The following is a 24693-nucleotide window of genomic DNA, read 5'->3' on the forward strand; positions in this document are numbered from 1 at the left end:
TTGCAAAAAAACTGTGTCCCAAAGTGATGAAAAAGGATAAAAAACCTTTTTTCACCATGTAGCATTAGGTTATCCTTTAAAATTAACCATATTCAGGAGGTATTACAAGAGGCCTGAGCGTGGCACATGTCTCAAAGAATAAAGGAGATGAAATTCAAATTCTTTGGTTCAGGAAAATGGAACCTGAACAGGGTGTTAGTGGAGTAATGGTAAATTGTAAAAAATAAGTAGCTATTGAAATTACTGGGTGGAATGTATACATTCTGTATACATTCTTCAGCTGATTACTCATTATCATGTATGTTTGTGTCTGGTATAGTGCTTAAGGCTATTGAATGCATTTTAGGTGAGCTCTTCTATTGCCTAACTCCTATCATTCCATTCTCTCTCTGAGAGAATGTTTTCATATATTTCTCAGCATCTGCTTTTTGTATTTCTGATATGTCCTTTTTTTCACCACTTGGGCATCCTGATACTAACAGGCCATAACCAAAGTAATCAATATATGTTGTTATCAGTACTGGTAGTTTTATAAAGCATTTGTGTGGGTGTTTGACAAGTACATTATTCCAGAAAAATAATTCAAAGGAGAAGTGATACACCAAAAGGGCTTTTAGGAAATACTCGGGGTGACTGTGCTGTCTGCTTGAAGCACCAAGCCTCAAGGTGGGTGCAGAGCTGATGGCAGCTCATGGAGCTGTGGCACTGTGGCAACACTGGTGTGGCCTTTGGAAAGGAGGAGGAGACAGCTGTGGAAGGGGGAACAAGAATAGATTTAGGTTAGGGTTGCAGAGGGTGGATGAAGATGCCAAGAGGAGGCAGGATAACAGAGGTGGAGGCAGGGTGACAGAGGTGGAGGCAGGGTGACAGAGGTGGAGGCAGGGTGACAGAGATGGAGGCAGGGTGACAGAGGTGGAGGCTTCCTGGCCATGCAGGAGTGGAAGCAGCATCTGCTTTAGTGGTGAGCATGCATGTGGCTGTGTGCTCATGCCTGTGCATGTGCCAGCTGTGGTCACATCTGCACAGCTGGAAGACTCTTCTCAGCTGCTGTGGGAATGACACTGCTGATCAGCTGTACAGAGGTTCTGAGCTTGCTGTCTGCTCTTGCCTCATGCATCACAGGTGAAAGACTGTTCTTACCTGGTCTGTCTTGACTGTCTCTCCTGTCTCTGGAGAGCAGTTATCCTGAAAGCCTGACAGGCTTTCATCAAATCTCAGTCTTCTCTTTCAAAACCTTAACAAGACTATGTTCTGTGGGGGAAAAGTAATGGTCAGCACAGCAGAGAAACCTGCAAGAAGCAAAACCCAGCTGGTTATTGATATATATATATATATATATATATATATATATATATATATATATGTATGTATGTATATATATATATATGTGAAGTGAGGCAATGCTCTGCTTAGCCTGCCTACCAGCCATTGCTTCTCTGTCACCATGCTTTGGCAGCTCGTAACTCAAGGTAGTAGCAAAAGTTTTTGCAGGAGGCATGGTGTATTTATCTTTCTCTCTGTAGTACTGCCCATATTGTAGAACTTCCTGTGAAAATAATGCTAATGATGACACAAGAAAGCAGAGAGGCAGGGGAAGTCTTGAAGCATTAGTGATGCTTAAACTGCAGAAAAACTGATGCCAACAGGCAACAAGAAGAACACACTGGAGGAAGGGGGAAAAGGGATTTTCTTTAGTCATTTGTTATTCAGCAAATTTGAGTTTACAAGCTGTAGGCCAAATTCTGTCTTCTGATTCTTGCTTTAATGCAAGAGGAGGGTATTTTTACTAGGGATCATGATTTATTCATGTTAAGGAAATGCTTTTTTTGTGCCAAGCTCAGACTACAAAGTGGTAGTTAGTAGATTCAGACATTCAGACTGGAGATTTCCCTTGAAACAACAGGAGAAAGTATTTATTTTCTGAAGCCCATTTCCCTTCACAGGTAGTTTCCTACCATGTAATATCCAACAGTCAGGAAAAAGAGCCCACTACTGTGATAGGCTGGATATGTAAATGCAATATTCATACATAGCTTTATGGAGGGTTTCTTTTCCACGGTGTGTGAACCAAACAACTCAATTAAATTGAGAAGGGAAAGACCTGGTTTTCATTAGCTGTGAAGACTTTCAGAATTACATTAGTTGCAGTTGATTAGATCTTATAATTGTATTTGCTGTGTGTCAGGATGAGGCAGTAAGGGGTTTGAGTGTGTTGAGGGGGGTGGTACCCAGCTCGTAGATCACTCCTGCAGGACTCATGATTAATTTCTGCTGCCTAGGTCTGTTAGGATCAAGCCCAGGGTTTTATATTTCCTTCTCCAGGAGAGAAGATGGATGAAATGCACCACATGTCAAATGTTGGTGTGGGGGGCAGGACAGAGTTGGGTTTATTTTGCCTCCCTGCTCATGCTGCTGCAGGTGCCAAGCAGGACTCTGCCTGTGGCTCATGGGGAGGTGAATCCACAGGATATTCTGGACTGTCAAAAGCAAGTGATGTTTTCATTTACCCCACCTCTGCTTTCAATTGAAAGGGCAGAATGATGTCATTATGCTGGTCTTGGGGAGAAATTGCAGTTAAATTGTGCCATAGCATGAGGCTGTGAAAAGGGCTGCTCCTGCTGCCCAAGGCTTAGTTATCCACATTGTCAGGTCTGATGGGTCAGCCAAGGAGCTCAGCTCAGAGTAGGGCATCTGAGGCCCTTCCCAGTGGGTCAGCACACATTAACCTCCCCTGGTTTTGTCCATGATCTATAGATATCTCCTCCCCTAATTCTAGGTGCCTGGAAGTTCACTGGTCTGTCTCAGGAGATGAGGAATGACCTTCACAGCTAACTTTCAAGGTACCCCTCTCTCCACAGGAAGAAGTGAGTCTTTACTGTTCATGCAGAGCACACAGACAGCCAGTTTAGATTATTTTTGCAACACTGAAGTTAAGGTGGCACCTTCCCTCAAGGAAAACATGGCTGTGTTTCCAGCTCAGAGAAAACAAAGATCATGGAGAGGTGGCAATGGGTGGGGTCACCAGGTATCTGGATAAGATAAGCAAGAACTCTTCAAAATTTATCAAATCCTTCTTTTTCTTGGACATTTTTTCATGAAAAGGAAGTTATTTAGACAGGAATTCTCTCATGTGCTATCTTGGTCTTACCTTGACTAAAAGTAGACTCTTCAAGACAGGGACCATCTCCAGCACTGAAGAAGTCTCTGCATATATGCACCAAATACTTAAGAAAAGCTGGCATTCCTAATGAGATATGAATGCTAAAAAAGTTTAAAATTATTTTATTGAATCAATTAAAGGGAAAATAAATTTGGGCTTGAAGTAGCTCTACATCTATACAAAGCACATTGTAACTGTTTTCTTCAAATTGATCTGTCACCAAGTTCAATCACTGCTGCCTCTCTTTCTGTGGGATATCACACCTCAATTCTCACTAATTCCTTCTGTTTCAAGATTACTTAATGTTAAATATAACAGGCCCTTCTGATTTAATTTGTATTCTACCTCCAAGGACCATCACTTAGCTTCCCTGGAACACTCCTGTCTTCCAGACATTTATATACATAGATTTTATGACAGCATTGGCACTCAGTAATCTGGACTGTTTAGATTTAAAATTATTTTGCTTAATTTTTTAAAAAAATTGGATGATCTTCATGTGATCTTCATGTGCTTCATGCTTGAGGGTGCATCTCACTCAAGGCACATTAAAAGGCTGCAGCATCCTGACAGTTGGATACAGGACATTTTTTAATTTCTCATTTCAGGTAGAGTTATTCTTACTACAAATAATAAAATTTGAACAATCTGAAAGTTTAGTTTTAATAGAAGTCATTTAGTCTTCTCATTCTCACAGAGATGAGATCTCACTGGTGGGATCCTGTAGATAGCATCTGAGTAAACCAAACCCTGGTTTTAGAAATGTAAACATATAGAAATCATATAGAAATGGAATCTCACTCTAAGTAGGATTTTCTCTTTTTTTCTTTTTTTTTTTTTTTTTCTAAAGCTATATTTCATTGGGGAACAATCAAAGCAGTGTGTTTTCTGCTGCATATTTGGCAATCTTTCATAATATTATATGGTTGGGGTCCTTTGGAAATTGGAAGCAGCCTCTGGAAAAGTACCATCTATTTGTTGTGTTTCATGGGCCTGATTCAAACACCAGTTTGAGAACAAGTACAATTGCCATGGATTTTAGAGGTCTTTTAGGTCAGATGACTGAGGCAAACTCTGTGTGCTTACCTCCCAGGCTAGGAGGAATTTCTCAGTTTCCATTAGTATTACCTGAGTTCACAAAAGGGTTGCTCGAAATGTGGTTACACTGCAAAAACTGAAAGGGGATTTGGCATGGTAAAATTACATAAACAGCAAAGTGCAATTATAAACAGGCCTTGTTTAATATAAAAGAGCATCTAGTTCCAGGAAAAGCAAAGCTATCAGGAGTAGTTGTGTCAGAGCTGGAAAACACAAAGACAGCTTTCATTTCTGTATGCTCTAAAGTATGCAGTAATCGTGGTCTAATTACCTCACTGCAGCCAGAAAGCAATATGGGATATTGTGGGGGTGTGGGAAAGAACATAATAATGCAGCAATTAAGCTGTAATCTTTGGCATGGTCACTCAGCAGATAAAGCTTTTCTGCTGTTGCATTTGAGACAGTCATTATTTGGCTGCTAAAGCCTGGGGAAAATATGTGGTGCTGTTCCTAGGAGCTGTTGCACAGAGGCTTCATGATGGGTTTCTTCCTCAGCAGCTGGCCAAGCCCAGCCAGTGCTCTCTGCATTTGAGAGCTGTGGCCTCAGTACTCCCCTTCTCCCTGTTTGTGCTTGGGGAGGTTTGTGCTACTAGCAGGGTCATGGGGGGAACTTTATTAGCCACTGCAGAATGAATTTGTGAGCTTTAAGTTTTTGGTTACAAACCTCTTTGCTCAGGGCCTGATTTATAATGGAAGCTGTGTTTGACAAGATTTGTGAGTGTATGGTTTATACACAGAAAGACCTTGTGAATGTGGGAAATAAATGTGATATCTCTGTGACAGGTTAGGTACATAATTATGCACGTGTATTAACCCCAGGATGCACACTGTGTTTCACAGAGACACAATCACATTCACATGCAGTTATGCTCACCTTCCTTTGAAAATCTAGTTTTACTGCCTGCTATGAAACATAGTGACATCTCTTATCTTCTGAAATACCATTTCAAGAAAACTATTCCACTGTCTTGAATTAAGACGCTTAATTCTTCATACAAATTTCCTGACTCGTTCCACTTCCCCAAATTCCTTTCTTTCTGGGGAGAGGCTGCCTGCACTGCAGGCTTGTGTGGACCTACTAGAATTCCAGTAGGAATAGAGAGAAAGAGTGGCAGGAGAAGTCAGGTCAACTTTGAATATGTTAACCTTGAGGTGATGTGGTGTGACAAGGCATGAATGAGTTGCTTGGACTATAAATGCAGATTGAGGCATAGATCAGCTTTTACTGCTGCAAGAGGCTTTTTAATTTTTGTGCAGTGCCACAGATAGATGGGTTCAGAGAGACTTTATTTCTCTCTAGATGTTAAGGCCTAAAGTGACCAGTGGTTTGGGACTGTTCAGTTTTGTCTTAGATCTGTTTTGGCATTATAAAGCACACACATCCTTAGATAAACCAGCCATGATTTCTGAATAAGGTACATTAGATCAGAACCTCATTATTCTGCTGTTTTGCAAGGCAGAAACATGAACTATTTTGAAGGCTAAAAGCATGCACAGTCTCTGCAAGGCTCGTCTGACAGCCTGCAACAGCAGTTCTGTTCGTGTCAGTAATTCCTTCCAGCCTGGCTTTCAGGATCAGGCCTTCATTATGTGCACATCTGGTCTTCACTGCTTGGAATAAGATGTGTCTGTCTTGAACTGTGCTCATAAATCAGTTCTGCCAAGCCAAGCAGCTCAAAACACAACTGCACCAGAAGAGCTTTAACCTATTGTAGGAAAAGATTTGTCCTGATGTAGTGCATAGGAACCCTAAAAGCAAAATGCACTAGGTACTGCATGAGAAAGGCAATCTTGATCTTAAGGTATGTGTAGTTCAGTACTGGATCTACATTTAGACAGCTAGAAGCTAAAAGAAGCCATTGCAGATGCAGAAACAGCAATTTGACCAATTACAAATATGTTTTACAACTTTCTTAAGTGTCTTTGAAGAAACTTCACAATCTTGATTGTGGTGTTAGGAGGCATTCTGCCAGGCAGCACTTCAGTCCAAACAGCAATCCTGTTGCCTGCTGTCTCCAGAAGCATTTGGGTGTCACATACAAGGGCTGTGCTCAGTGTTTGACCCTTGGAGATATATTCTGCCTGCTGGTGCCTGGGCTGGGTCTGAAGTTGTAGAGGGAATTTTCTGGAGCAGGAGTAGGGTAAATCCTCAGGTCTCCTACAGGATGCTATCTTCATAGAGAAAGTGTATTTTCAGGATTTGGAGGACAGAAGATGAAAGGCTTTTACAGTGAGAGGTGTTAGTCACGTGCAGGACAATTTCTGCTGTTGCCTGTTTGTTGCAGCCCAGGTTTCTGGTCTTGTTTTGTGGCTGAATTTATAGCTAGATGTCGGCAAGAGGACATTCACTTCATTCTTCTCAGCTCCTGTCTCAATTTGTGGGTCCACATCTCTTGTACCTCCCCATTTTCTGCTTTAATACAGCTCTCTGGGGGATTGCTACCAGAGTAATAAAAATCTCATACAAAAATCCCAACCTTCTTTCCTATTCTCCTTGCCAGGTGTGTGCTGTGGGGTGGAGGAGATCTTGTGAACCATCTCCTCTCCCTGATCTGGTTTGCAGTTTAACAGTGAAAGCACTGGGAGCTGGAGGGGTGGCGGGGGAAGAGAGCAGCAGGACACTGAGCAGTTCACAAGGGAGTGCTGTAATAGAGCTTGGGGTGAGCACATGAAGCACCTGGGCAGGGCAGTGCCCTGTTAGCCCAACACAGGCTGACAGCCCTGCACAGGGAGCTGCAATCCCCGAGTCTCTCCTGTCCTGTCGCGTTTGGATTCTCACATTCAGAGTCGCTCAGCTGTCAGAACAATTCTGTCTCCTGCCTACGCTCCATCTATAATTCATTAAGAAACCCAGAGAGGTGAAGCTGTTGACATTTCCCACTCTTTTCCCTCTGGAAGGCGTGGGCTGAGCAGGACATGAATGAAACTGCTCTAAACCCAGAAGCCAAGGGCAAGGTGGTGGGAGAGGGACACGCTGCCATCTCCTGCCGGGACACCAGAGCATGGCAGCTGCCTGTCACAGACACATCCTTTCCATGTACCACCATGAACTCAGGCAGGACTTGGCTCAGAAAATCCTGCCCACATCCTGGACCTGAAGTGCACTGGGTCTTTTGGATGCTGATCTTCAAAGGTGTTTGGGTTTTACTCCAAACTTCTGCAGCAGCTTCCCCACTAGTTAAAATTTTTGCTTCATGTGCTCCCCAGAGGTGCAGCCTATCTGCTTCACTCCAGATACAGGTCTTTTGGAACCAAAATTGCATTTTCTTCAGCATCACGTCAGGCTGAACTGCCTAAGCTCTATGTTGTCCCTGCAACAGCCACAAGCGAAAATAACACATTATTCACCATAAAAGTGTAGGTTATGCAACAAAATATCATTCTGAAACCACAAACATAATTGGGCATTTAAGTGCAATTTTGAGGAATGGCTACAGACATAATTTATCATACAGATTTCAATAATGGCAAATATTGATGTCTAAAAAGCAAGAAGTTCCCAGAAGAAGAAGGAATTTCATCCAATATAGTGTAAAGATTAGTTTTCTGAACTAGTATTGACTTTGAAATGTGAATGCAGACTATTGTTTAAATTATGCCACAGATGAAATAACCAGGTTTCTTACCCACGAGTTCCGGGCCTTTTCCTGTAATTCTCTTATAGAGCTCAGCATCCTCAACAACTTGTGTGGAGAGTTCTGTGGAAAGGGTACAGTGGAAAACATCTTCATCTTCAAAGGGTTTTCACATAGGAAAACATTTTTTTAAAACCCCAGCAGTTCCATTGACCACTATTCTGTCTCAGCAGTGTCTGTCTGCAAGTTTGAACTATTTGAGTCTGACAGACTTCCAAGGGTGGGACTGTTTTGAGCCTGACAGATGAAGGGCCCCACGTGAACTCCATCTGTAGCAGCAGAGTTTGCACCAAGCTCTGCAGTATCATTGTAAGAGCCACAAATCCCAGTCCCTGAATGGAGAGATTCACCAGAGGGCAGCACAATATCACTTTCTATTGTAAAAGCAGGAGTTAATCATTTCAGCTGTCAGAGAGCTCTTAGAAATTAGCTGCTTGTTGTTCCATCATTTCAAATAACTTTCTCTTTAAAGTTAGTCTCTGGAGAATCTCCTAAATCCAGTTATTGATGTTTTAATGTCCAGGCATTCACATAGTGGAAGCAGAGGGAGTTCAGGCAGTTGTGTTTTCAGTATATGTCTTTGCCAGCTTTCTTTCCAGGGTTGGTTGTGCAGCTGATGAGTGCTGGTCCAGCTTCAAGCATTCCAGAAACTCTCCTGTGTTAAAGGCACCAGCCTGGGTGAATATTATTTCAGCCTCATTTTTTGGGAAGCATTAAACAGAAGGAGTAAGCCCTCTGATGTCCCTATATGATAAGGGTTCACAGAGGGTGAATCTAGAGCCATGGAATCATGGAATGGCCTGGGCTGGGAGAGACATGAAAGGTCATCCATTTCCAACCCACCTGCCAGAGCAGGGACACTTTTCACTAGACAAGATTGCTCAGAGCTCCATCCAAGCTGGTGTTGAACACTTCCAGGGATGGGGCATCCACAGCTTCTCTGGGCAACCTGTTCTAGTGCCTCACCACCCTCACTGTAAAAAAATTCCCTTCTGAGATCTAATCTAAATTACTCTCAGTTTAAACCCATTCCTCTAGTTTTATACTACATGCCCTTTAAAAAAGTCCCTCACCAGTTTTCTTGTAGGTCCCTTTTAGGGGAAGGCTGAGATGTTTTTGTGTAATGATGTTTTTTGTGTAATTGTATTTACTTCTGGCTGCCATGTGTGCTGAGCAGATTCTAGGTCCTTTAGCACTTATGCCAAGCTCCTGCTTTTCAAGGAGCTAAGAGGAATCACTGGGCACATTTTGCCTGCTCAGCTTCCTTCATTCAGGGCTTTACCTGTTGTCAGTCTCTGTTCTGCATGCACAGGTGTCTGCAGCAGTCACCTCCCCTGGATCAAGTGCCACTGTGCTTTTCTGTCCTTTTCTGACCTCTTTCTCTCAGCATATAGTCAAAGCATTCTGTGCTGTTTTCCTGTAAATTAACTACATCTTCTGGCATTGGTCATTCCCTTTGCTATTTTGACTTTTGCCTGCTGGGCTGCCTTATGTGTAGCATCAGTCTTGTGCTTCACTCCTGACATCACACACAGAGGTTTTCCTTGACTGACTGTTTCTGATCTCACTCCTTTTGCAGTTCAGTCTGAACTCCATCTGCTCTGGCTCATCCCAACACTTCCCAACTCTGTACTGAAGCCTTCAAAGGCTCAGCTTTTCCATGGGGCTGCTCCCCAGGTATCACTAGCTTTCCTTAGCTCAAATATTATCTTTTTTTAAAGCCCTGGAACCTTAAGGACTTATATTTAGAAGAAGGAAAAAAAAAAACCTCCACACTTTTCTGAGTTAAATTAATTAGCTTAAGTTACATTACTTAGTCTTCTGAGAGTACAGTATCCTTTTTCAGAGCAGATACAAAATTATGAACTTAGTAGTAGAAATAATTTCAATTTCTTTAAGACAGGTCTGTATCTGCTCTGAAAGAAAATAAAAATGTGTTCCTGTTTTAAGAAAAAGATATTAAATCCCTATTATCTTTTTTGTATCTTTCTTTCTTGTATCTTTCTTTCTTACATTTCCTTCCTTCCTTCCTTCCTTCCTTCCTTCCTTCCTTCCTTCCTTCCTTCCTTCCTTCCTTCCTTCCTTCCTTCCTTCCTTCCTTCCTTCCTTCCTTCCTTCCTTCCTTCCTTCCTTCCTTCCTTCCCTTCCTTTCCTTCTTTCCTTTCTTTTTTCATTTGCATTCTTTTTATTTCTTGGGAAAGCCAGGGGAGAAAAGACAACAAAAATGCTGAAAAAAAATTTTGTTCAGTTTCACTTGTTTTTACATTCGATTTTCATTTCATCATTTTTTTTCCTAGGGGGGGGAAAGAAAATTATGGGGTTTTGAAGGCAAAAAGATTGGATAAAAGAAACTACTATATGTCTAAGATTTTTTTTTCCTAAGTTTTAGCAGGACAGAAAATGTATTTGAAAATTCACCAAAAAAAAAAAAAGGAAAGAGAAGTTTAAAAGGGAAGTACTTTCTATTCATTTGTCATTTGTAATGTTTTCTAGATGAGCACAGTCCATCACCTTTACAGGAATCCATGTCAATGCATAGTGCCTTTGCATGACATCACAGAGGTCTTTGTGGGCATTGCACTAAGTTTTCTTCTGACTAAATCTGATTCAGTTTCCCTTAAGATCTCTCCATTTCAGAGTCAGTGCTATGGCTATGACTCAGTGTAGAAATAACTCAACCTGGGCATTAAAATAGGAATGAGGCTGGGCTGTGTCACCTGCTGTATATGTAATTTTTAGAGTGATGTGCCACTGCTTTTAAATGTTTGATTTTTCAGGCTCTGCCAAGGTAACCAGAGAGGCACACTGCTTGGCAGTGTCACTGCTGAGGAGTGGTGGCTCTTGGGTGTCAGTAAGATGTATGTGCTTTGCCAAGGTGTGTGGCACCTGTTCTTCCTGTATATTTAGGGGTTTGGAGAAGTTACATAATACCTGGCTTTCTTCTTTCTTGCCCAAACTAAAAATATTTAACTACACCTTGAAATTGGTCTTTTCAGGATCAGCAACTTTTCCCATCTGTTGTTTGTTTCTTCCCATTTCAATTTATATCCCTGCCATTATTATCTAAAGGAAAAAGTGTTTTAAAAAAGCTTTTATCCACTGTGGATAAATAAGTAAAGTTCTTCTTCGAAGGTGTTCAGAAGTCTGATCCAGCATGGTTGAAGTTAATGAGTCTGCTTTATGCAGGAACACAAATGTTGTTTTGTAGGAACTACCTGGTCACATAACTTAGTTGTTATGTGTAACTAAGCATCTTCTCTGATTCACCAGATTTCCTTGGATCTCAAAGGCCTTTTTCTGGAAATAAATCATCTTTTCTTGTAAGATTTTAATAACAAAATGGTGATATGTTTTTGTATACAAATATTACATGGGTACCTAATTGAACTTGTTTTTACAAAGGGTGCTTCTGCTGTAAAGAAATAAATATATGTACATACATATTTCCTATACAAAAAAAAAATCTATGAAAATATGTGCATTAAAGTAAGTCATTAGTGGCTTTAGACACTGTCAATCCTATATTTGTGCTATTTTTTCGTTCCCAAAATATATCTGCTCATTTCTTAGCCATTGTATTCTATTTCAGTTTTTATCAACCAAGTCAGGCTGAAAGCCTGTAAATAGTCTTTGCATAACCTGTTTGCAAATTATGGAGGAATTGATACCTTCAGCAGTGAAGAATTAATAAACTCTTTTTAATTTTGCCATGTCAACAATGTATTGCATTAAATATATGTAGAATTTTACAATGTATTGTATACCAAAACACATATCCACAAATAGGGTTTGCCCAGGAGTCCTCCCCAGGGGCTGCTGTGCTGCAGCAAAAGTTGTGTTTATTCAAGCTCTTAACAAAACACCCTGTTTACTTTGCTCTGTTGTTTTCTTAGGCTCAGGTGGGGAGAAGCTAGAAAAGAAAGTTCAGTATTTTTACTCTCCAGACTTACTATTAAGAAAATAAGCATGTCACACAGAAATAAGACTGGATCTGATCTACTGTGAGAAAGGTTGTTGTGGTATTCCTTTCAAAGACTTACCTGGCTTATTTGTCATTGCACTTTAAGCCTCTAATCACGTGCAGGCAGGAGACACAGAGAGAGAGGAGGAGGTAAACACTTGCTGCAGCTCCCTTTTTGGCTTGTTAACTTTGCAGAAGTTGTAGCTGGTTTCAAAAGCTCACTTTTCAATGAAATTTACAAATATAACCACAAAATAGATTACTCTGTCCCTCAAAGTGGATTTATACATCTTTCCCTGAAAATACAAGTACAGAGATGCTGTACTACCTTTCATTCACGTTGAGATTGTAGATGGGTAACAGCTTGTGTTAATATTTGACAAATCTGTTCCATGTTACTGTCAGAAATGTAGCTGAAAATCTCTTTGGCTGGCTGGCTTGTACTTGAAACTGGTTTTCATGAGATCTGGATTTGCAAATCTCTCCCGCCAGACTTGTAGCTGTCAGATTCATTATCTTCAAAATTTCTCTTAACCTCTGATGGTGTTTTTCCTTCTGCAGAAACAGAAGGTGCATGCAGCACAGATGTCAGTCTTCTTCAAGGAGTAACTTCTTCCACCCCAAGTGATACCAGCTCCTGCTAGCACCATGGGGCTGGAGGGGGTTTTTTTAGGCAGTGGACAGATCCACGTGATCCTGTGGGGAAGTTTGGCAGCCATGACAACACTCTTGTTCCTCACCTTCCTCATCTTCCTTTGCTCCAGCTGCAATGGGTAAGGCTCCAAGGCTTTATGGTTCTTGATTCACTTTGGACATAGCTTCATGTATAAATAGCAGGAAAAACTGAGGTACAGAAATAATTTTTTAAAAAGGTATAGTTTAGAGAGGAAACTTCAGTTTAAGTAGTTCTATTAATTCTGAAATCTAATTATATTTTTCTTTTGCTGTGAAAGAAGTACACAATTGTGTTTGTTCAGTGGTTTCCCCTGGAGCATAGGTAGAAGCTGAGTGTTAGCAGATCACACCCCTGAGCTGAAACTGAAAACATTAGGTGGGCTAATCAGGACAAAAAAAAAGTATAGGTGAAAAGGAAAAGGAGTTGATTATGTACTCCAGCTTTGCTGTGGTCACTCCTGAAGTATAGGGTATATATTATTGATCCTGCCTTTCAAGCAAAAATGAATAAGGATCAAGTAGTGGTACTAATTAATGCCTTACACCTCATCCTTATTCTCTTCTCCATAAGAGGATTCAATTTCACCAATGCAGGCACTTCTGCTGCCTTAGTTTGTGCACATTTCAAAGCTCCTCCATGACATGAGCTGAGCCCTGCAGTCTGTCCATGGTGCCCTTGCACAGCCACACCAGTCAGACCCTCTGCTGTGAGGAGTGGGACTGCTGTGCTCCATACTGCTCTTGCCATATTCTGCAAGCACAGCTGAATCAGCCAAGTCTGTGGGGGAAAAAATCCAGTGCAGCAGCAAAATCTGCAGTTTGGATGCATGTACTATAAGGAGCATGGGCTTTCACCCCTTCAGCTTTGAATACATGGAGGGAATTGTGCAGCCATAAAATGCACTGTATTGGCACAAGATGTGTATATGGTGGAAGGTCTTGTTTTTCAGCAGGATTTATATAATGCCCACCATGCAAAAAAACAGTTGTGGGCAAAAACAGGCCCCAAAGTTGGCTGAAACCCTAAAAAGCCCAAGTTAGAACATGCAATTTCATGTGATTCAGGAAAAACACTTTTGTAAACTGTAAGTTGAAACTTCAGCATCTTCTTATTGTCACAGTTTCCTGTCATATCTGTGTAAAAAATAGTAGAATTTTTTTTAAAAAATTACTTTAAAGTAGAAAATCTATTTTAAATATTCTTTAGCCCACAAACATTGCATTTAGGTACTGTGTATCATCTTTGAGGCCTTTTCCAATCCAAATGATTCTATAATTCTGTGTTTTGTTTTGTAACACACCAGTCCTTGAAACATCTCCAGAAAGATGGTTCAAACTACTGAGTAATCTTTGCAGTTACAGAGATACATTGCCTGAAATATTCTGGTGATGTTTTTAATAAATTCTTGTGCTGCTAGTTTGGACATAGTATCTTTTGTTTCAGGTCATTCTGTAGGGCAGGTTGTTTATGCATAAATGCAATTATGCAGAATTTCTTCCTGGCTTAGTCTTCAAAAATGGATGAGGACATAGAAAACTGAATAAAATTTGCTCTTTCTAAAATATCAGAGTCAGAAAAACTTCCAGAGAGGAAATTCTTTCTCTGCTCTGCATTGGTGCATGCTCACTTGCTGTTTTTCATTTCCCAGTTAGGTAGAATTTTAACAGTTGCTGATGTAGAAGTACTGCAGACTTTAGAAGAAGCATAAATTTCATATTATCAATATTTTCTCACCTTCTTATTTGACTTTTCATCTAGGAAAAGACTAACATTATTTTAAGCTCATACTTTATTGCTGTATTTCCCAAATGGTAAAAACTGGAAATGTGATCCATGCTTAGACTCCTATGAAGGACCCAGGGAAGTGGGATTCCTTTAAAAATGTTAAAGGAACATTTATGCTGCTATGAAATCTATATGTCTTTTTGAACTGCTGATGCTTATTATCAATTTTACTAGCATTTTTAGTGGAAATTATCTGGATTTGTTGGCCTTTTTTAGTTTCTTGTAGAATACACATTTTTTACTGACACATTTCAAGGGATTTCCTAAGTAGTCTGACACCAGAATGTTTAGCTGATAATTTCAGATACAATTAAATTAAAGAATAATATTTTTTTATTATTTCACTATCATAGAAATATAGAATGGCCTGGGTTGGAAGGGACTTCAAAGATCATTAGTTCCCTGCCATGGGCAGGGACACGTTTCACTAGACCAGGATGCTCAGAGCCCCATCCAGCCTGGCCTTGAACACTGCCAGGGATGAGGCATCCACAAGGATTTGCTTCTTGGAGCAACCTGTTCCAGTGTCTCATCACTCTCACAGTAAAGATTTTTTCCTAATATTTAGTCTAAACCTACTCCCTTTCAATTTGAAGCCATTCCCCCATGTCCTGTCTCTACATAATTATTTATATTATATCTTAATTATCATCAGTCAATTCTCACTGTGATCTTACACTGATTGAGAAGAAGGGTTTTGTGTGTTATACCTCTTCAGTTATGTTTATCACCATTCTGACTCAATGGTGTTTTTACACAGAAGTCATACCAATTCCTGTAATAATTTTCAGTTATTCCATTTTCCATATTATTTTGAACCATAGTTCTGTTCCCTGCAGGAGTGTAGGGTCTATGAATGATTGGCATTTGTATATTAGCATAATTTGCAGTAAAAATTCATGTACCTTTTTCATTAAGGGAAAAGAAGGCCAAAAATCAGAATGGAGATCATGAAAATCTGATGAATGTGGTAAGTATGTATTTCTGGCAGCTTGTGTCTGTCTTGTGGTTGGTTTGTACCAAGCTCCTTGCAAAATACAACAGATTCAAAAATAGCTCAGGAATTTCGAGATGGTTGAGCATGGGAAACTTTAAAAAGTGCAGAACAGGAAGAGGAAAAAAACTTGTGTAAAACTTGTGTGGATCCTGATAATCTGCACTTTCTCAGTGCCCTTTCTGCCACCACTGTACTCCAGCCTTTCCTCTACTCCATCTGTAGCCCGCTGTCTTCTCATGGGTTGAAGCCATAGTTATTACCATAAAGCTTGAAAAGCTTTTGGCATCTTTGCATTTACTTCTTTTTAACATCTGTAAGCACAGGCACTTAAATCTTTGAACCTAGTTGGCATGGTTTGGTTCTCCTGCCAGTAATACCTGTGGGTCAGAGCTCTGGAGATGAGAATGAAATTCATTGCATGTGTATTTATGTGAACATTTATTCTGATCCAATGGTCACCACTTTGTGTTGCAGCCTTCTGAGAAGGAGGTTTTCAGCCATTCCATCACAAGTTCAGCTACAGAGCCTCCCCCAAACAGTGAGCAGAATGGAGCCCTCAGCAATGGTGATGGTGAGTAGTGGCAGCTCCTCCCTGGGCTGGGATGAGCCAGCAGCACCCTCCCAGTGCTCACAGCTCCCACCTCAGCTGGGATCCCTGGGTGACCCTGCTGTCCCTGGGTGTCCTGGGCTGGTGATCCCTCACATGTCAGACACCAGATCACACAGAACTTACAACCAAATCAAAAAATGCACAAAGTCGTTTGCCTTGCTGGGAAGTCAGTGGTGCTGATCATCTCATGGAGATTCAGGGGGTTTAGGCTGCATCTCCACTTCACTGCTGGCTGTCCTCTGGCACAGCCCTATGCCCCTGCTCCCAGTCCTCCATGCCAGACAGTACTGGGAAGTGCTGAGGTTCTCTCCTGGGCTGCCAGGTCTGGGTCACCAAGCCATACCTGCAGATTGACCAGGTCATCAGGCAGAGAATGGCACCTTCCCTAATCCTGGTAAGCTATGGAACTGGGATAAAACCAGAAGATGAATTTGCACCTTAGAGTTTCAAAAGGAGGCTGTGGAAGTATTTCAGGTCCTCCTCCAGGAATTACAACTTTGGATCACAGTCCTGTGCTGTGCTGTCACTTATATTTTTGTATTTTAGAAAACAGGCAACATAAATAGGCTTCCATTTTTTCCTTAGTCTTTGCTTTGCTGAACACTCAAAATGATTCACCCTGAAGTATCACTGGAAAATATTTTACTCAGCTGCACCTAAAAATAAACTCACTCTCAGCTCAGAGCCACAGGGAGCCGACTGTTGTCTTCACACTAACACCAACACCAGGGGCTCCACTCCAACTTACAGCTCTCTCCTCATCTCCTGCAGCCACAGGCTAAGCTATTCAGACTTTACCCCTTAGTATCCAAAGTAATTTTTAAACTTTGTTTTTGCAGCTAATTGCTGTTCTCATCCATTGGCTTGTTGTATATGTAGGTGTGTGGTTCCCTGAGGGACTTGATGTGCAGAGCAAAGCCCTGCAGAATGGAAGTATTTCTCTCTGCCATGAGTCACCACATGTGCAGCTGTCAGAGCTGCTGCTAAAAGGTGTGCTGTCAGCCAGTAGACAGCTTTCAGACTGTCTGATATTATACTCAGATCACACTCTGCATAACAGCCCTTCTGAATAAAAGGAACCCCTGTGCTTTAATTCCTTACTTACATACTCACTTTTTGTTAATAGTTCTTTTTATTACTGTTTCTGCTAGCTTTTTGAGCAGAGGCAGGGCTGTGGAAGCAGAACCATGAAATGCAGTGGTTTTATCCTTTACTCACCTGCAAGCATTGTCTTCTCTATGTCAACCCTTCAGCTACACTGATCCCTTCTGTGCTACCACCCATAACTACAGAAGCACAGAAACTTGAGCTCTCAGTGTTTTTATTATCCCCTCCAGGCTGAATGGGGTGTGTGCTTTCTGGGTTCTGTAAGAGTGCTCAGCACAGCACAGAAATCCCTAGAATCAAGGACCAGAAAGGCAAAACTCCCATCTCCTGTTCAGACAGTGATTACCATCATACACCTCCAGTTCTGTCCTGAGTTTTGCAGTCAGGGTATGTCTCCCTGCAGGTGCTGACTGTGTCTGCATGCCCTGAACACAAGAGAAAGCAATGTCCATGGCAACCACCAAATCAAGGGCAATGACTGCATTGGCAACACTTTTCTCACCATGAAGGACACAGAAGAATGGGTTGTTTTTGTTGAGACAGTGCCTTAGGAACTGTGAAAGGAGAAGTAAAGCTGTTCAGAAGTGATTTTTTTTAAAGAAATAGTGTGAGGTAAAGTGGCCTACCATGCTTGAAACGTGCTTGTATAAGCCCATGAATGCATGCCAATGTCACACGAGGGGTGGAAGATGAGAAGCCCCATACATTTCAGCCCCTAGTACCCTCTAGTGACAATGACATGTGGCCCACTTCTGGGACCTAAAACAACATGTTCTGCCTAACACTGCCTTCTGAAGTTCTTGTGCATATGGCCAGCTTGTTAGTAGGTTGTCAACCTACATTATGTGCTGCGAGACTAAGGGAAGTATGGCTCAGCCTTGGTGAGGAGCTTCTGGTGTAGCATGCAGGGAGGGCTGAGAGAAGTGCAATGAGAATCTGGCCAGCATGTTAAACAAGCTGAGGGATGGGAGGGAGGAAGAAGGAACGCTTTCCTTTTGATTCCAAAGTATGGGGAAATGCAAAGAGGGAAATCTAACAAGGACTTTTTTAAGGCACTTCATTTGTGGCCTCCCACCTGTTTCCCATCTGAGACTACTAAGCACTCTGTAATCATTCAGTGAAACTGAGTACAAGGCAGATGAATATCCATGCACAACTAACCTCCTACCCCCTGTTCTCACAGTGAATGCTGTTTCCATATAATGTGACTTGGGGGTGTGCAGACTATTTTAGATGTTGTGAGAAAGATATTTTACCAGTAGAGTGCAGAAATGTCTGTAACTGAAACTTTTTGATAAGCAAAAAATATGCTAATCACTAGGCATTTCCAGGCATTAGTATCATTTGTCCTTTCCAGCATGTCACAAAAACAAAGTGATGTAGAGAGTACCAAATCACACCTTTTAGTTATGCCTTTGTTTGTAATACTTCTCTGTCATTTTCTTTAGTTCTTTCTGAGGACAGTACAGCTGCCTGTATCCAGCCTTATGAAGAAGTACAGACATCTACTGATCTACTAGATCAACAGGATAGTCTTGGAAAGTCTATAAAATGTCACCAGAGCCGGGAACTACCCAGTATTCCCCCTAACAACCCCATGGAAACTATCATCTCATCTAGAAATGCAGAAAATGACCAAGGTCTTGGGATGGAAGGGCCTTATGAAGTCTTGAAAGACAGCTCCTCTCAGGAGAACATCGTTGAAGACTGCTTGTACGAAACTGTGAAGGAAATTAAAGATGTTGGAGCAGTAGTCATTGTGGAAGGGAACTCTAACAGCAAATCAAAGGCTTCACTGACAGTTTCTGAAGGTCAGACTCAGATTCCTGAGTGCAGAATTGAGTCAGCAGAATATGCATCTGTTGACAGAAATAAGAAGAGTCGCCAAAGTGCAAATTCAGAAAGTCCTCTTGACAACATACCAGATGTAGAGGATGAGCTTCCCCCTCCAGTACCCATGAAACTTCTTGATGAAAATGAGAATGTGCAAGAAAAAGAAGTGGAAGAAGAAGTGACAGAAGGAGCAAGTAAACCAGAAAAGGTAAATACTGCAAGTATTTGTCCTCATCAAACAGCCAAATAATGATAAAGAACATATGGGTGGGAGAGGTAACAGTAAAAAAAAAGTAACAAGGAAAAAACCCCACTGAAGATGAAGCAAGACTGTAAATGGAAATATGATAATGTATAGTATAGTCTTTGCATTAGAGGCATATGCTTATTCTTTTGCTACCTGTATTTTTGATTATTGCAGCTGTGCACTACATAAGGCTTTTCCCAAATATCCAGGAATTGCATAGGAGGCCTCTGCTTCTTTGTTTGATGGCATTATACTTGTGGAAGCTATTACAAAAGGCATCCAGTATCTCTGTCAGCATCTATATCTTGTTCTGAAGCCCCTTTTCTTTTTTTTCTAATGAAACTCCAGCTTACAAAAAGGTGAGGGGGGAATCCATCCTTGGTGGATGTCCTTACTTTAGATGTGCCTCTTGTTGGGCCACCTTGACTTAGCTGAGCAAGTGTTAGGCACCTGCTCAAAGTGACTCACTTTGTCTTTTGCTGTAGGAGAGAGGGATAGGAAGAGGGATTGCAGCTGTATGCTTATATATTTGTCAAATTCTGTATGTCACATATAAACAGAGTGTAAGGAATTTCTAAATGCTGAAATCACAGCCAAAAGTTACATATGCTCAGCAGTTTATGCTTCTTCCCTAGGAATGAGTTGTGGTAAATTCCTTGAAAACTAGAATTATGGCATTTTCAACAGTTTCTTTTCCCATTTGTAGTTTTTTGTCAGAAGTCATTATAAGGATGCTTTCAGATCATAGCAGACACTTTACATATACTGTTGAATTTGCATTTTTCAGAATATTTGGATATCTTCTTATTAATTGTGAATGAAAGAACTGTAGGTTTAGCAGATTTTTGGTGTTTCAGTCATCAAATAATAAGAGGTAGGTAATGGTGAAAATTTCAAAAAAATTCTTAAGATGCAATGTGACTTTTTAATGTAAACATATACATGAGAAATCACAGTGGAGCTGAGGTATTGTTACTGTTTCTGGTTGTTCTCTTATTTGAAGAATTTGAGTAATCCAGGAAGAAGGCAGAAGAATATCTTCTTAAATAAATAAATAACATGTAACTTGTAAAGCACAGTATAGTCCAAATGAATAAACTTCTTGCAGTATAAAAATCGTTTTGCTAGACTCTTCAGTGCACATTTTTACAAATAATGAGCTCGTTAAGTAAAAAATTAAGATGTGATTGTCGACAATAATCCAGCAATATTCCCACCTCCCACATTCTAGCCATAAGTAATTTCTAATTAAACTTTTAGATAAACAGCTTTGTGTAACAGTGACATTTTTCCTACTAGGTGTGAAAAGACTAGCAGAAAGTAATTGTATTTGCCAGGCACCAATACAAAGGAAAAGCCTTTGCTGCTCTGTAGCTCCCCAGCACACCGTGTATGCAGTGTCAATAACTGCAAGGAGTGGGAATTGATTAAAACGGTTCAGGTTTTGAAGGATTAATCAAGAGATGACACATGCCGTCCCCCAAGTGCCAGAAAAAAGGTGTTTGTCTAATTAAAATGTATTCAGAGCTGAAGGCACCCCGAGTCAAATCTCGGGCAGCATCAGATGATTCCCGTGCTCGCTGCTGGGTACATGCATTATGCATGGAGGTGTGTGCCTGTCCTGTCCTTGAGAGCTACAGCTGCAGCAGAGCTGAGATGGTAATTGATGGAATATATAAATGTCATTATTGTTGGCATTGTGTGGGGAGGTGGCTGTGGGGTTGTTTTTCTGTTGTGATGATGATAATTTTTCCCTTTATTGTGCTGCTTCAAGCAATGCAGAGCAGTGCCTGTTTTTTTCAGTGTGGCAATTGAGACCAAGACATTCATGGAAGTGTATGTTACATTGATAACTCTTTTAGTTAGACCCCATGGCATTTCTGGTTTTGCTTTCTCTTCTCTGAATCTACTTAGCTGCTTTGTTTAGTGCAACATCTGTATCCCAGACTCTTCAACCTTCTGCCCTGGCCCTGATGCAGACAGAGGTTGTGTGCCCTTCATGCAAGTCTCCCTCACTATAATGAGGGCACAAAGAAGGGACAGGCAGGGAGGCACCTGTGTAACCAAGGCTTGTACCTGCCAACAGGTACAGACTGTCTCCAAGCTGTTTCAATCTCACTGTCTAAAAGAGGGCAGACAGGGTGATCCCCAGCCCATGCCAGTTCCTGAAGCACTCCAGTCTGGGAGATAACTAGGTGGACCAAGTCAGAGACCATTCCCATGTGTAACAGCATGAAAACAGTTTATTTTTCCATTTGTAGTTTTTATCAGAAGTCATGATAAGGATGCATTCAGATCATAGCGGAGACTTTTCATAAACTGTTGAGTTTGCATTTTTAGAATGTTTTTCAGAGCCAGGTGTGCTATAATGGATGAAAATTTACCTAAACTGATTCTTGGCTGTGAACCAGCCAAATCCTTTGGAAAGACTTGCTGAGGAAAGACACCTTTAATAGCACGAGGCTTCTTACAGGCCTCCATCACCTACAAAACCTTGAGCATAGTTCTTCTAATAATGCTGGAATAGCAGAATAGATTTCTTTCTTTTATTTAAAAAGGAAATACGGATCTCCTTTTTCCCCCAGATCATTCCAGAGTGAGCACTGGTAGAAATGCTCTCTGTGTGTCCATCTGGCTGCTGCCATCTGATTTCAGCTTTGCACAGCCTGAGGATGGGCAAAGCATCTCTTACAAATGCACCAGAGGAGAATGTTCTTCTTGTTCTTGTGCCCAAGTCAGGAGCAGCAGCTGAGCCAGAGCAAAAAATCAAGTGCTGTCTAGGAACGAAAGGAAAGTGGAAGGCAAATAAGGACACATGTTTGTGTTGCTACTGGTGAGGTTTCAGCATAGTTTAAAATGTTGCTAGGTACAAAATGTTCGGGGGCAAGTGGGATTTTTTTAAGTTTCCACAATAACAGTATCCTCCAAAATTGATGTGCCTGTGCCACAAGCTTCACATTTAGAAGAATGAATGCTGTATCCAGGGGAACAGCACAGGATGGCAAACACCCTGGGGTATTTATCAGTACTTGAGTGGGAAACTGTAGAAGAGGTCCTGACACATGGTGCTTATAGGCACACTGATGACAGAAAAGTCACTGAATAATTTTTTGAGCACATCCTTGTTTTAATGTGTGAGGATGAAATTAGTATTTATTCCTCAGCACAAAAAATAATGGTGCAGATAGGAAAGACTAAACTAAGTTGCTGTAACGAAACAGATCTAACAAAGCCAAAATATATTCGACTTTTCCTTTTTTTTTTTTTTTTTTTTTTTTTTTAGGTAAACAAACCACAGGTTAAAGAGCACTGTTCTCCTGTCTGTGAGAAAGAAGTGAGGGAGTTTGTCAGTGTGAGGGAAGCTTTTCAGGAGCAATAGGCAGAACTTTACTGTGCTTTGGGCCAGGGTCTGTGCCCAGGAACCTGAAGTTTGGTATTTACTAGGAGTAAAAACAACAAGAAAATGGAAGGATGAAAGAATCTATCACAATGAGCCTCTGAAAATAAAAAACCAAAAAAAAAACCAAAAAAAAAAAAAAAAAAAAAACCAAACAAACAAACTAGTTCTGTGTGCCTGGAAGTGGTATTTTATTGACTGTGCTAAAAATAACTCTAGTCCTCCATGCTGGCTTGCATTGGAGGTGGTATGAAGTGTTTTAGTTGAAGAAGTGTGGAAGTCCAAAGTGCAGCCTTATACAGTGCTAGAAGGCTCCCTCTGAATCCCTGTGGAGCAGGAGTCCAGCAAAGCCTTCTTTGGGAGGAGGCATCCCACAGCTGCTGTGTAGCAGCAGGATCTTTGTTGTTGTAAAGGTCCATTTTTCATAAGAGCAAAATGCTTTTCCCCTGCTGTTTCATGACCTGTTTCACACAGATCACTTTAGATGCTGGAAATCAGACTTGACACCAAACCAAGCCCTCCATCCTTCAGTGACTCTGCTGTCAGCTGGCTGCAGCTCAGGGGGCTGCAGCAGGTCTGAGTGGTTGTGAGGCCAGGCTGCTGAGCACCTCTGCACAGGGACTGCATTCCAGGGGTGGAGGACACAGCTTTCCCATGTCCAGGATCTACAGAATGAAGGATAATAATCATCCAGAAGGTGTCACCTGAGTATTGTTCTTTTGTCATGTAAAATCCTGTGAAAGGGCAACTGGTGTATCATAACAGCTGACTTCTAATTGTTCAGAAGCCTCTGCAGACACTTCATAAGAAGTGTAAAGGGATACAGTGGTGCAGAGTTTGTTTTAACCATTACATTATTTTTACCCTTTTCAGGTCAGGACCAGAGCAGATACATTAAAAAGCTTTACTAACCTCAGGGCTGTTATCTCCAGAGAAGTACTCTGAATAGTGGGGATATTAGCTATGTGTAATGGAACTTGAGAGCAAATGCCCATAAAATAGAATGTATTGATTATAATGGGAGGGTTTTGTTATAGATTGCACACTGTTGATGGGTAATGAGCCTTTTATTTTCTTTCTTTCTTCCTTTTTTACAGAGGCTTAGTTCAGTGTCTTACAAGTCCCGAGAGGAAGATCCATCTCTTACAGAAGATGAGGTAGGTTTCTTGCATGAAATTCAGTAACTAACTAGAGACCAGTTTTTAGGCAGAAATTAGCATAAGCTCTGTATGATTAAGCAGAATCTAAGAAAGGTGAAACTTGTGTGAAGGGAAAATGAAAGCCCAAGATTCTCTGCACAGAGTTTCTATTGCCACGTTCCTAAAATCAGAAGTATTCTAACATATGGCTCTATCCAGGCCCATAGTTTAAAAATTATGCCAGAAAATAATAAGAGGCCACAATTAGTTGATTGTTAGGGTAATTTCTTGATTTGGATGACAAGACCTTCTCATGAAGAATAACCAGCAGCCTTTTAAAATATATGCTCCACCTTCCCCATGCAAAGTGTTTGGAGCTCTGGGAAGTAAACTGAAGCACAATAAAAGCACTGGAACATCAACTGTTTTTTAAAATGTCTGTTGGTCAGATAAATGGAGGAGAGTTAAACAAAGAGGAAAGTTAAACATAAATAAGGCTGTTTGTGAACATCTCCATCCCATGCCATTTATAAATATGTTCTCTGGTTCTAAAAGTAAACACAAACTTGGCACTGAACTAAGTGAGCTAATGCCTTCTGCTGGGAGAAGCATTCCCAGACATTAATGAATAACCAGATCTTGAACTGAGTTAATGTAATATAATACTGAGAAGAGTTGAAATACAGATAAGCAGAAAAGCCATTTTTTGTTTGGTTAGCTGAAATCAGTAAAAAGTAAGAAGTATCGACATTTTCAAGTTGATGTCCCTCTAAAACAAACAAATAAACAAAAACCAACCAGCCCCAAAACCCCCCAAACCTAACCAAAAACAAACAAAAAAAACTCCAACCAACTAACCGACCAACCAAACCCACTCCCACCCAAACACACACACAAAAAAATCCCAGAATTATCAGCAGTGATCTGGTTCATCTGCTTCAGTCTGTGTTGCCTAATGGTAATGGACATTTTCATGTCAATATACTCTTTTAACTGGATTGATACAAACCCAGAGTGGCCTTGCATGCTTGGGAAAGACTTTAAATGT

General features: G+C 40.9%; 1 protein-coding gene across 7 annotated transcripts in view; it reads left to right on the forward strand.

Annotated features, from left to right (window-relative positions):
- The window catches only part of PAG1 (phosphoprotein membrane anchor with glycosphingolipid microdomains 1), a 102897-nt gene that overhangs the window by 73337 nt on the left and 4867 nt on the right, over window positions 1-24693 (forward strand). For all 7 annotated transcript variants that reach the window (XM_056484435.1, XM_056484437.1, XM_056484438.1 and 4 more), the window contains 5 exons: window positions 12416-12627; window positions 15234-15285; window positions 15787-15883; window positions 18478-19070; window positions 23604-23663. In XM_056484435.1, the coding sequence (XP_056340410.1) occupies window positions 12503-12627; window positions 15234-15285; window positions 15787-15883; window positions 18478-19070; window positions 23604-23663 (927 nt within the window). In that variant the 5' untranslated portion in view covers window positions 12416-12502. The remainder of the gene's footprint in view (window positions 1-12415; window positions 12628-15233; window positions 15286-15786; window positions 15884-18477; window positions 19071-23603; window positions 23664-24693) is intronic.

This window comes from Oenanthe melanoleuca, chromosome 2 (genome assembly GCF_029582105.1).
Source record: "Oenanthe melanoleuca isolate GR-GAL-2019-014 chromosome 2, OMel1.0, whole genome shotgun sequence".
Classification (NCBI taxonomy): Eukaryota; Metazoa; Chordata; class Aves; order Passeriformes; family Muscicapidae; genus Oenanthe; species Oenanthe melanoleuca.